The 12062-nt window shown below is 44.5% G+C and overlaps 1 protein-coding gene across 50 annotated transcripts in view; it reads right to left on the bottom strand.

Moving 5' to 3' along the window:
- Positions 1-4703: 4703 nt before the first annotated feature.
- Positions 4704-12062, bottom strand: part of LOC127911826 (sodium-dependent phosphate transporter 2-like) — a 128966-nt gene continuing 121607 nt past the window's right edge. For 9 of the 50 annotated variants that reach the window (XM_052479715.1, XM_052479708.1, XM_052479709.1 and 6 more), the window contains one exon: positions 4704-8912. In XM_052479715.1, the coding sequence (XP_052335675.1) occupies positions 8748-8912 (165 nt within the window). In that variant the 3' untranslated portion in view covers positions 4704-8747. The remainder of the gene's footprint in view (positions 8913-12062) is intronic. The other 41 variants (XR_008079564.1, XR_008079572.1, XR_008079570.1 and 38 more) reach the window with 41 other exon arrangements.

The following is a 12062-nucleotide window of genomic DNA, read 5'->3' as shown; positions in this document are numbered from 1 at the left end:
GTGGAGGGTCCGTCATGGTCTGGGGCGGTGTGTCACAGCATCATCGGACTGAGCTTGTTGTCATTGCAGTCAATCTCAAACCTAGTGCGTTACAGGGAAGACATCCTCCTCCCTCATGTGGTATCCTTCCTGCAGGCTCATCCTGAGATGACCCTCCAGCATGACAATGCCACCAGCCATACTGCTCACGCTTATACTTGATTACCTGCTAGACAGGAATGTCAGTGTTCTGCCATGGCCAGTGAAGAGCCCGGATCTCAATCACATTGAGCACGTCTGGGACCTGTTGGATCGGAGGGTGAGGGCTAGGGCCATTCCCCCCCCCCAGAAATGTCCGGGATCTTGCAGGTGCCTTGGAGGAAGAGTGGGGTAACATCTCACAGCAAGAACCGGCCAATCTGGTGTAGTCCATGAGAAGGAGATACACAGCAGTACTTAATGCGGCTGGTGGCCACACCAGATACTGACTGTTACTTTTGACCCCCCCCATTTGTTCAGGGACACATTATTCCATTTCTGTTAGTCACATGTCTGTGGAACTTGTTCAGTTTCTGTCTTAGATGTTGAATCTTGTTCATGCACATTTTTACACGTTAAGTTTGCTGAAAATAAACACAGTTGACAGTGAGGACGTTTCTTTTTTTGCTGAGTTTAAAAAAATAAATATATATAATTTTCTAAACCCCCCCCAGCACCCGCAACTCAAAACACCTTTCAGATGTTGTCAAGAAGAGGCTGATATACTGCTATGGTAGTAGGTGCAAGGCGCACCAGATTGAGTGTGAAGAACTGCAACACTGCTGTGTTTTTCATGCTCAACAGTTTCCCGTGTGTATCAAGAATGGTCCACTACCCAAAGGACACCCAGCCAACTGTAGGAAGTATTGGAGTCAATGTGGACCAGCTCCCCTGTGGAACGCTTTCGACACCTTGTGGAGTCCATCCCCCCGACGAATTGATGCTGTTCTGAGGGGGGAAAAGGGGGTGACAACTCAATATTAGGAAGGTGTTCTTAATGTTTTGTACACTTAGTGTATATACTCCTTATATAACGTACATTCATTGGCCTGGGTTATTGTTTACATTCATTACCAGGTCGTTTTTAATCGCTAAGCATCTGCACAAAAACATTGCTCATTATCATTGCGTGTGGACAACAAATGTTGAGATTATCCTCTTGGTTTGTACCGTCTTAAATCGCCATACGGTGTATATCTGTATCACTGAGTCTACCTTTTACAATGGTTGAAAATGCTATGCCAGGCTCCCTTCCCTGGGGCCCCCTTCCCTGGGGCCCCCTTCCCTGGGGCCCCCTTCCATGGGGCTCCCTTCCATGGGGCCCCTTCCATGGGGCTCCCTTCCATGGGGCCCCCTTCGCTGGGGCTCCCTTCCATGGGGCCCCCTTCGCTGGGGCTCCCTTCCCTGGGGCTCCCTTCCATGGGGCCCCTTCCATGGGGCTCCCTTCCCTGGGGCTCCCTTCCCTGGGGCCCCCTTCCCTGGGGCTCCCTTCCATGGGGCCCCCTTCCCTGGGGCTCCCTTCCCTGGGGCCCCTTCCATGGGGCTCCCTTCCCTGGAGCTCCCTTCCATGGGGCCCCTTCCATGGGGCTCCCTTCCATGGGGCCCCCTTCGCTGGGGCTCCCTTCGCTGGGGCTCCCTTCCCTGGGGCTCCCTTCCATGGGGCCCCTTCCATGGGGCTCCCTTCCATGGGGCCCCCTTCCATGGGGCCCCCTTCCCTGGGGCTCCCTTCCCTGGGGCTCCCTTCCCTGGGGCCCCCTTCCCTGGGGCCCCCTTCCCTGGGGCTCCCTTCCCTGGGGTCACCCCCTCTTAGCTGAGACCACACCCACAACACAAAATAACCACACTCACAACACTGTATTTGGTATTCTTTGTAATTTTAATTCCCATAATTTAATTAGTTAAATGCAACCATTTTTTTTCATTTCACAATTATATATATATATTTTTTTACAAATAAAACATTACAGTACAGTTATTATGCAAATCAGAAGAGCTTACTTTGTTAAGTCTTAGATGGAGCCCAGGCTTTGTGGGGCCTGTTATCAAACGGTTAAACAACGAAGCGCTATAAAGACAACACCGAGTAGTTTGAGAACCTGCAGGCCAGCTAAGGTAAGGAGCACATTCTACCACAGAATAGACTAGATAGAAAATGAGGACACACTGTCTGCATCCTCGGTAGAGACATCTAGCGCTACCTAGTGGACAAAGTGAGGAATGGAACCGTTTTCCTCAGGAGTAGCAGCAGTGCTAGCCTGGAAATCCAAAATTAATTCAGCTCTGTTTCTTACAATATTGAAACGTAGTGATTCCGGGCTATAGCAAAAGCGCCACCGTGTGGGGACACCGTGCCATTACATCCATCCACCCTGAAGAACAGTGCCTCTACAGAGCAGAGACAGTGGCGCCGTCACACCACAAGAAACTGCTTTATTTATTATTGCACAGAATGTTCCCGCAGCGTGTCAAGAGGGCTCGGTTGTCTATTACCAGGCATCGGCATGGCAACAAACTGTCAAACTCTCCCCATTGGCAACCAGCCCAGTCATTGGTTGTTTTTGATTGATTGATGATCAGTAGCTAATATTAGTCAAAATGGAGTCTTTCTCTCTACCTTGAGCAGTGCATCCCTAACAGCCTATCAGGACTGAGAATGCATTAAAAAAAAAAAAAATTATGACCAGGTGAGTTCCAAAGGGAATCACTCTATGGAAGGAGATGAATGCCTAAACGCTGGCAGGAACGGGCCTCCATAACAACTCACTGCTTTGAGGACTATATGAGCTGCGAGCGGCAGTCATCTCGCCTCGGACATAAAGCCATATCGTCTCCTGTCCACCTTATCTCCGACAGGTCAACCAAGCGGATGTTTCCGGGTTTTGAGGGATACAGTATTTTCAACCTGGGAACTCCCGCTCAGGCGTCTTTTTTTTCTCCTCACGCCTGCTACGTTAGGTTACCAGTCCACAGAGCTTTTTCTAAGAGCTGATTTGAAATCAGACCTTAGATTTATTAGCCATGGCTCTGTCCTTAGTGATACTGGTCTCAGGCCTGCTTTTAAACTTATTGGCTAGACTTGGATGATAAAAGTGTAATATAAGCGTTCCGTTTCCTGCTATAAATAAGTAACCCCAGTCTGGCAGCTCATCAAAGCAGTATAGGGAAACAAAATTACAAAGTGTTTTTTTTTTTTTTAAATCTAAAATTCAAAATAAAAATGGTAATTTAAAAGTCTGATCTATATCGACACAGTCTAACATAAGGCGAGAGCACGCTGGGTCAGAGCAGATCGTGGCCAATCACGATGGAATGGAGGAAATCATGACATCATAATGACCACTTCCTGGTTACAAGCAATTTCATCACAGTCTCGTGACCCTGTGCCAGGTTCCCAGCGTGTTCCACCCTCCTCACAGAGTCTGGTGCGGTTCACTCGGGGGGGTTAAAATAGAGATGGTAGAAAAATATATAGTCTTGATGAAATGTGTCTATTTATTCTCTTCATTATTGAATTGCAGCCATACATGTAGTGTTAACACAACAGTGTAGAGGGTTCAGGATAACTAGCTCTACGACAAGAGAAGAACAACATGAGGACTATGAGACCTCATTTAACGCTCTTTCGTCTAGACACTTCAGGTTATTTCGTCTTACATTATTCATGGTTAACAATAATAATAATAATAATAATAACAGTTTAGTCTTTTCATTGGCATCATTAGGCAACACATTTTTTTTTGTCATATATATATATATATATATATATATTTTTTTGTAGTTACTCAACAATATCTTAGTTACGATGTAAACTCCACAGTACTTACTGTAACTTACTGTATCCAGCACACAGTAAAACATAACGTAACAAGGCAAATGGCCACTTAAGCATAGATTGGTTCATGAGATAAAAATGGTTCATAAATGGTTCATAAAAACGAGAAGAAAAAGAAACAACACCGCAAAGAAAATGTCTAAATAAAATAAGAAACCGTTTGCATTTGGGGGGTTTGTTCAAATTTGAAAAACAAAGCCAGGCTTGGTTCGTTCGTTTTTCTTCATTTACAAGTCAGGTGACTGTCAAAAAACACGGGTGATGATCAAAACTACTCCCAAAACCTTGATATAAACCGTAGAGTTGGATTGAGGGCTCACTTGCCACAAAGCTGGTTTTAGCATGGGCAGAGACATTGGTATGTGCCCTCTATTCAACTCTATGAGCTACAGGTACCTCCATATTAGCCCCTGATATTGTCCCTATCCTCCCCAATAACACTACTGATATCGTCCCAATCCTCCCCTCCCCAATAACACTACTGATATCGTCCCAATCCTCCCCTACCCAATAACACTACTGATATCGTCCCAATCCTCCCCTACCCAATAACACTACTGATATCGTCCCAATCCTCCCCTACCCAATAACACTACTGATATCAGCTCCTACACTGCCAGGATATAACAGTTCTGCCCCTCTCCCATAGAACCTTACCCTAGCACAATGACATCATCAAATTCTCTTTGTTAACAACATGGCTACCCAGATGCCTGGGGTGGGGGACTTTTTTACGCCTGCTAGTTTAGGTTATTTCACTTGAACAAACAGGAAACGTAGAACAAACAGACAGCCACCCTGATCCATATATTAACAGTAAATACATCCTCCAGTATTGTCTCAGAGGGCTGGGATATACAACAGACCGCACCAGTGGGCCTGAACATACTGCTGGGTGGTGTGTGTGTGTGTGTGTGTGTGTCAGTATTTTAGCTGCTGCTACTCTTTGACATGTCTGTATGATATTGGCATGTTGCTATGACAGCAAGTACAGCAGCTTACTTTGGCATGGTGTAACGCACCCTGTTGAGCTGTCCTACCACACACACACACACACACACACACACACACACACACACACACACACACACACACACACACACACACACACACACACACACACACACACACACACCTCTAATACTGTACTTGGAACACAAGCGAATATCCAATTCACTACAGGAAGGAAACCGTTTTTTTGTTAAACTGCTGCAAATAGTCAAATCGTTTTTGTTTTTTTAAGTGATGGTTCAGAAACTGATTTAAAAAAAGGGATTCCTCAGGATCTTTGGTAAAATATTATTCTGAAATTAACAAAATGAGAAAGCACCCCCCCCCATGTGCTCAGTTAAAATGTGAAATAATAAATGAAACGGTCAGACAGAATAACAGGTGTATTCTATACCTCACCCAGAGTGAAAACAAAAAGTATTCATAAAAGACTAAATACAAATCTAAAATACGCAAAACCCCATGATAGTTTACAGTACAAATGACAATATAGAACACATAAAAAAAAAATAAAAAAAAATTTAAACTGGGTATCCATCTTTAAAACAAACACACAGAACGCAGTTCAATTGGGCCATCTTCTGGTAACTGGTTTCTATGGTAACGTCTGTTCTTGTCAATGAATGTTCTGTATGATGTCATGTTTCATGTGGAGCCCAGGAAGAAAAGCTGATGCTTCAGCAATAGCTTGTAGGGATCCTAATAAAATACAACAAAAAATATATACTGTACACAGTACCAGTCAAAAAGTTTGGATACACCTCCTCATTCAAGGGTTTTTCTTTATTTTGACTATTTCCTACATTGTAGAATAATAGTGAAGACATCAAAACTATGAAATAACACATATGGAATCATGTAGTAACCAGAAAAGTGTTAAACAAATCAAAATATATTTTATATTTGAGATTCTTCAAAGTAGCCACCCTTTGCCTTGATGACACCTTTGCTTGGTATTCTCTCAACCAGCTTCATGAGGTAGTCACCTGGAATGCATTTCAATTAACTGGTGTGCCTTGTTAAAAGAAAATTTTTGAAATAGATTTCCTTCTTAATGTGTTTGAGCCAATCAGTTGTGTTGTGACAAGGTAGGGGTGGTATACAGAAGATAAACCTATTTGGTAAAAGTCCATATTATGGCAAGAACAGCTCAAATATGCAAACAGAAACGACAGTCCATCATTACTTTAAGACATGAAGGTCAGTCAATCCGGAAAATGTTCAAGAACTTTTAAAGTTTCTTCAAGTGCAGTCACAAAAACCATCAATCGCTATGATGAAACTGCCACAGGAATGGAAGACCCAGAGTTACATCTGCTGCAGAGGATAAGTTCATTAGAGTTACCAGCCTCAGAAATTGCAGCCCAAATAAATGCTTCACAGAGTTAAAGTAACAGACACATCTCAACATCAACTGTTCAGAAGAGTGTGTGAATCAGGCCTTCATGGTCAAATTGCTGCAAAGAAACCACTACTAAAGGACACCAATAAGGAGAGGCTTGTTTGGGCTTCGAAACGTGAGCAATGGACATTAGACTGGTGGAAATCTGTCCTTTGGTCTGATGAGTCCAAATGTGAGATTTTTGGTTCCAACCACCGTGTCTTTGTGAGAAGCAGAGTAGGTGAACGGATGATTACAGGTCCTTCTGGTCCTTCTGTAGCTCAGTTGGTAGAGCATGGCGCTTGTAACGCCAGGGTAGTGGGTTCGATTCCCGGGACCACCCATACGTAGAATGTATGCACACATGACTGTAAGTCGCTTTGGATAAAAGCGTCTGCTAAATGGCATATATTATTATTATTATTATAGCATGTGTGGTTCCCACCGTGAAGCATGGAGGAGAAGGAGGTGTAATGGTGCTTTGCTGGTGACACTGTCTGTGATTTATTTTGAATTCAAGGCACATTTAACCGGCATGGCTACCACAGCATTCTGCAGAGATACACCATCCCATCTGGCTTGGGCTTCGTGGGACTATCATGTGTTTTTCAACAGGACAATGATCCAACACACCTCCAGGCTGTGCAAGGGCTATTTTACTAAAATCACCCAACCTCAACCCAATTGAGATGGTTTGGGATGAGTTGGACTGCAGAGTGAAGAAAGTACTCAGCATATGTGGGAACTCATTCAAGACTGTTGGAAAAGCATTCCAGGTGAAGCTGGTTGAGAGAATGCCAAGAGTGTGCAATGCTGTCATCTAGGCAAAGGGTGGCAACTTTGAAGAATCTCAAATACACTTTGATTTGTAACACTTTTCTGGTTACTACATGACTCCATATGTGTTATTTCATAGTTTTGATGTCTCCACTATTATTCTACAATGTAGAAAATAGTAAAAAACCTTGAATTAGTAGGTGTGTCCAAACTTTTGACTGGTACTGTACATTTGGAATAATTTTTGTTTTGCAATCCCAGCACCCTGGGAGGGTTTTATGGTCGCCGTGGCAACAAGACCTACCTTCCTGTTTAGCATGTAAGGGCAGTAAAGGTAAAGGTAAAGGTAGGCTATGAAGTGACAGAGTGGTTTGGTTGAACAACACACATCTTTTGTTTAAAAACTAAAGCATATTGTAATCCAATATTACAATATGTAAAAAAAAAAATATATATATATATTTTGGGCATTAAGGATAGCTACTGAACCGACTACACCGTTGTCTCCTACTGCAGGCAGCCGCTATTAACGCAATGAAAGATATGTATATATATATATATATATATAAAGATAAAATATAATTTTAACTGTGTTAACTAGTGAGGACCGAAACATTGTCCTGACTGCATTTTGTCTTTTCATATTATTGCCTGTAAAACAGTTGAATCCTAGTGTGCTAACGTATATCTGTCCGTAACACGTCTGTCCATAATATGCATCTGTACAGCAGGTTGTTTTATAAGATTCAACATATTAGTTTTTTTAATGCAAAAAAATAAAACAAGATTCCTTCAGCATAGAAGTCAACAAGTCTCTTGGCCAGAACCCATGTGATCTAACCCTCTTTAGGACCAGAACCCAGGCAGCGTGTGATCTAACCCTCTTTAGGACCAGAACCCAGGCAGCGTGTGATCTAACCCTCTTTAGGACCAGAACCCAGGCAGCGTGTGATCTAACCCTCTTTAGGACCAGAACCCAGGCAGCGTGTGATCTAACCCTCTTTAGGACCAGAACCCAGGCAGCGTGTGATCTAACCCCTCTTCAGGACCAGAACCCAGGCAGCGTGTGATCTAACCCCTCTTCAGGACCAGAACCCAGGCAGCGTGTGATCTAACCCTCTTCAAGACCAGAACCCAGGCAGCGTGTGATCTAACCCTCTTCAAGACCAGAACCCAGGCAGCGTGTGATCTAACCCTCTTCAGGACCAGAACCCAGGCAGCGTGTGATCTAACCCTCTTTAGGACCAGAACCCAGGCAGCGTGTGATCTAAACCCTCTTCAGGACCAGAACCCAGGCAGCGTGTGATCTAACCCTCTTTAGGACCAGAACCCAGGCAGCGTGTGATCTAAACCCTCTTCAGGACCAGAACCCAGGCAGCGTGTGATCTAAACCCTCTTTAGGACCAGAACCCAGGCAGCGTGTGATCTAACCCTCTTTAGGACCAGAACCCAGGCAGCGTGTGATCTAACCCTCTTTAGGACCAGAACCCAGGCAGCGTGTGATCTAACCCTCTTCAGGACCAGAACCCAGGCAGCGTGTGATCTAACCCTCTTCAGGACCAGAACCCAGGCAGCGTGTGATCTAACTCTTTCCTTCTCCCCTCTAGACAGTTTAATTAACCACTCCATCCATCTCTTTTCTCCTACTAGCCTCATTCGTTGCATCTCCTCTTTCTTTACCATCCCCTCTCCCTCCATCTCGTCTTTTCTCCCTCTCTCCTCGCTTCCTCAGACGTAAGGGAGGATGCCGTAGACGAACAGGGCCATGACCGCAGCGCTGAACAGCCCCGCCACCGGCACCGTGACGAACCACGCCAGGAAGATGTTACGGAACAACCGCCAATCAACCGCCTTCTTGGAGCGAATCCAGCCAACCGCTACCACCGAGCCCACCTGGTCACCATGGAGGGGGAGGGGGGAGAACAAAATTAACCCGCAGCACAGAATGTATTACATTTATATATATTTATATGAGTTCAGCCAGTGGTCCTGGTCCACCAAACCTGGTCCAGGAGAAGACTGTGCAGCCCTGAACAACTAACTGCTCAAGACCTGACCTGAGAGTCAGGTGTGTTAGTTAATGCAGGGATAGAACAAAAGCCTGCTGCGAGCCTAAAAGCACCAGTGTTGGTTGGTGACAGACCACTAACGTGAAATCTCCTAGGTTATTAGTGACGGTTGATTTCACCACTTCTATTTGTAGGTTTCTTCATATCAGTCCGTTGAAGACTGAAGTTACCCATTTTAGTTTCTGATTTCACCACCCCAAAATGGAATCCACCCAAAATGGAATCCACCCAAAATGGAATCCACCCAAAATGGAATCCACCCAAAATGGAATCCACCCAAAATGGAATCCACCCAAAATGGAATCCACCCAAAATGGAATCCACCCAAAATGGAATCCACCCAAAATGGAATCCACCCAAAATGGAATCCACCCAAAATGGAATCCACCCAAAATGGAATCCACCCAAAATGGAATCCACCCAAAATGGAATCCACCCAAAATGGAATCCACCCAAAATGGAATCCACCCAAAATAGAATCCACCCAAAATAGAATCCACCCAAAATGGAATCCACCCAAAATGGAATCCACCCAAAATGGAATCCACCCAAAATGGAATCCACCCAAAATGGAATCCACCCAAAATGGAATCCACCCAAATCAATAAATAGCTGAATGTGTGTGTTTCCTTCAGTGCATACTTATGCAATGTTCAGGTTTCCACAACAGCACATTTCTGATCTCACATATTTACATGAAATACTTTATGATCAAACTTACAATAAAAACAACTTGAGGTCTGTAATTCCCAGTGGAATTAGTGGGCTGGATTATATGATTTACATGTACAGTGACACATGCTCCATATGTGTGTCGGAAGGGCGGGACAGAGTGTGTGTGTGTGTGTTTGGCCCTCTATGGGGAGGTACTGAGAGCAGAGAGGACTGGTCTTATACGACCAGTGTAACCCGAGGTAGCAGCCCTATGACGCAAAGAGCGGCAGTCTAAATATGCTGTGTGTGTGTGTGTGTAGCAGTCTAAATCGGTTGTGTGTGTGTGTGTGTGTAGCAGTCTAAATCGGTTGTGTGTGTGTGTGTGTGTGTGTGTAGCAGTCTAAATCTGTTGTGTGTGTGTGTGTGTAGCAGTCTAAATCTGTTGTGTGTGTGTGTGTGTGTGTAGCAGTCTAAATCTGTTGTGTGTGTGTGTGTGTGTGTGTGTGTGTGTGTGTGTGTGTGTGTGTGTGTGTGTGTGTGTGTGTAGCAGTCTAAATCTGTTGTGTGTGTGTGTGTGTAGCAGTCTAAATCTGTTGTGTGTGTGTGTGTGTGTGTGTGTGTGTAGCAGTCTAAATCTGTTGTGTGTGTGTGTGTGTGTGTGTGTAGCAGTCTAAATCGGTTGTGTGTGTGTGTGTGTGTGTGTGTGTAGCAGTCTAAATCTGTTGTGTGTGTGTGTGTGTAGCAGTCTAAATCTGTTGTGTGTGTGTGTGTGTAGCAGTCTAAATCTGTTGTGTGTGTGTGTGTGTAGCAGTCTAAATCTGTTGTGTGTGTGTGTGTGTGTGTGTGTGTGTGTGTGTGTGTGTGTGTGTGTAGCAGTCTAAATCTGTTGTGTGTGTGTGTGTGTGTGTGTGTGTGTAGCAGTCTAAATCTGTTGTGTGTGTGTGTGTGTGTGTGTGTAGCAGTCTAAATCTGTTGTGTGTGTGTGTGTGTGTAGCAGTCTAAATCTGTTGTGTGTGTGTGTGTGTGTGTGTGTGTGTGTGTGTAGCAGTCTAAATCTGTTGTGTGTGTGTGTAGCAGTCTAAATCTGTTGTGTGTGTGTGTGTGTGTGTGTGTGTAGCAGTCTAAATCTGTTGTGTGTGTGTGTGTGTGTGTGTGTGTGTGTGTGTGTGTGTGTGTAGCAGTCTAAATCGGTTGTGTGTGTGTGTGTGTGTGTAGCAGTCTAAATCTGTTGTGTGTGTGTGTAGCAGTCTCAATCTGTTGTGTGTTTGTGTGTGTGTGTGTAGCAGTCTAAATCTGTTGTGTGTGTGTGTGTGTGTGTGTGTGTGTGTGTGTGTGTGTGTAGCAGTCTAAATCTGTTGTGTGTGTGTGTGTGTGTGTGTGTGTAGCAGTCTAAATCTGTTGTGTGTGTGTGTGTGTGTGTGTCTGTGTGTGTGTGTGTGTGTAGCAGTCTAAATCTGTGTGTGTGTGTGTGTGTGTGTGTGTGTGTGTGTGTGTGTGTGTGTGTGTGTGTAGCAGTCTAAATCAGTTGTGTGTGTGTGTGTGTGTGTGTGTGTGTAGCAGTCTAAATCTGTTGTGTGTGTGTGTGTAGCAGTCTAAATCTGTTGTGTGTGTGTGTGTGTGTAGCAGTCTAAATCTGTTGTGTGTGTGTGTGTGTGTGTGTGTGTAGCAGTCTAAATCTGTTGTGTGTGTGTGTGTGTGTGTGTGTAGCAGTCTAAATCGGTTGTGTGTGTGTGTGTGTGTGTGTGTGTGTGTGTAGCAGTCTAAATCTGTGTGTGTGTGTGTGTGTAGCAGTCTAAATCTGTTGTGTGTGTGTGTGTGTAGCAGTCTAAATCTGTTGTGTGTGTGTGTGTGTGTGCGTGTGTGTGTGTGTGTGTGTGTGTGTGTGTGTAGCAGTCTAAATCTGTTGTGTGTGTGTGTGTGTGTGTGTGTGTGTGTGTGTGTAGCAGTCTAAATCTGTTGTGTGTGTGTGTGTGTGTGTAGCAGTCTAAATCTGTTGTGTGTGTGTGTGTGTGTGTGTGTGTGTGTGTGTGTGTGTGTAGCAGTCTAAATCTGTTGTGTGTGTGTGTGTGTGTGTGTAGCAGTCTAAATCGGTTGTGTGTGTGTGTGTGTGTGTGTGTAGCAGTCTAAATCTGTTGTGTGTGTGTGTGTAGCAGTCTAAATCTGTTGTGTGTGTGTGTGTGTGTGTGTGTGTGTAGCAGTCTAAATCTGTTGTGTGTGTGTGTGTGTGTGTGTGTGTGTGTGTGTGTAGCAGTCTAAATCGGTTGTGTGTGTGTGTGTGTGTGTAGCAGTCTAAATCGGTTGTGTGTGTGTGTGTGTGTGT

Source organism: Oncorhynchus keta, chromosome 25, assembly GCF_023373465.1.
Source record: "Oncorhynchus keta strain PuntledgeMale-10-30-2019 chromosome 25, Oket_V2, whole genome shotgun sequence".
Taxonomy (NCBI): domain Eukaryota; kingdom Metazoa; phylum Chordata; class Actinopteri; order Salmoniformes; family Salmonidae; genus Oncorhynchus; species Oncorhynchus keta.
The sequence above is the reverse complement of the archived record's forward strand: the minus strand, read 5'-3'. Positions and strand labels throughout refer to the sequence as shown.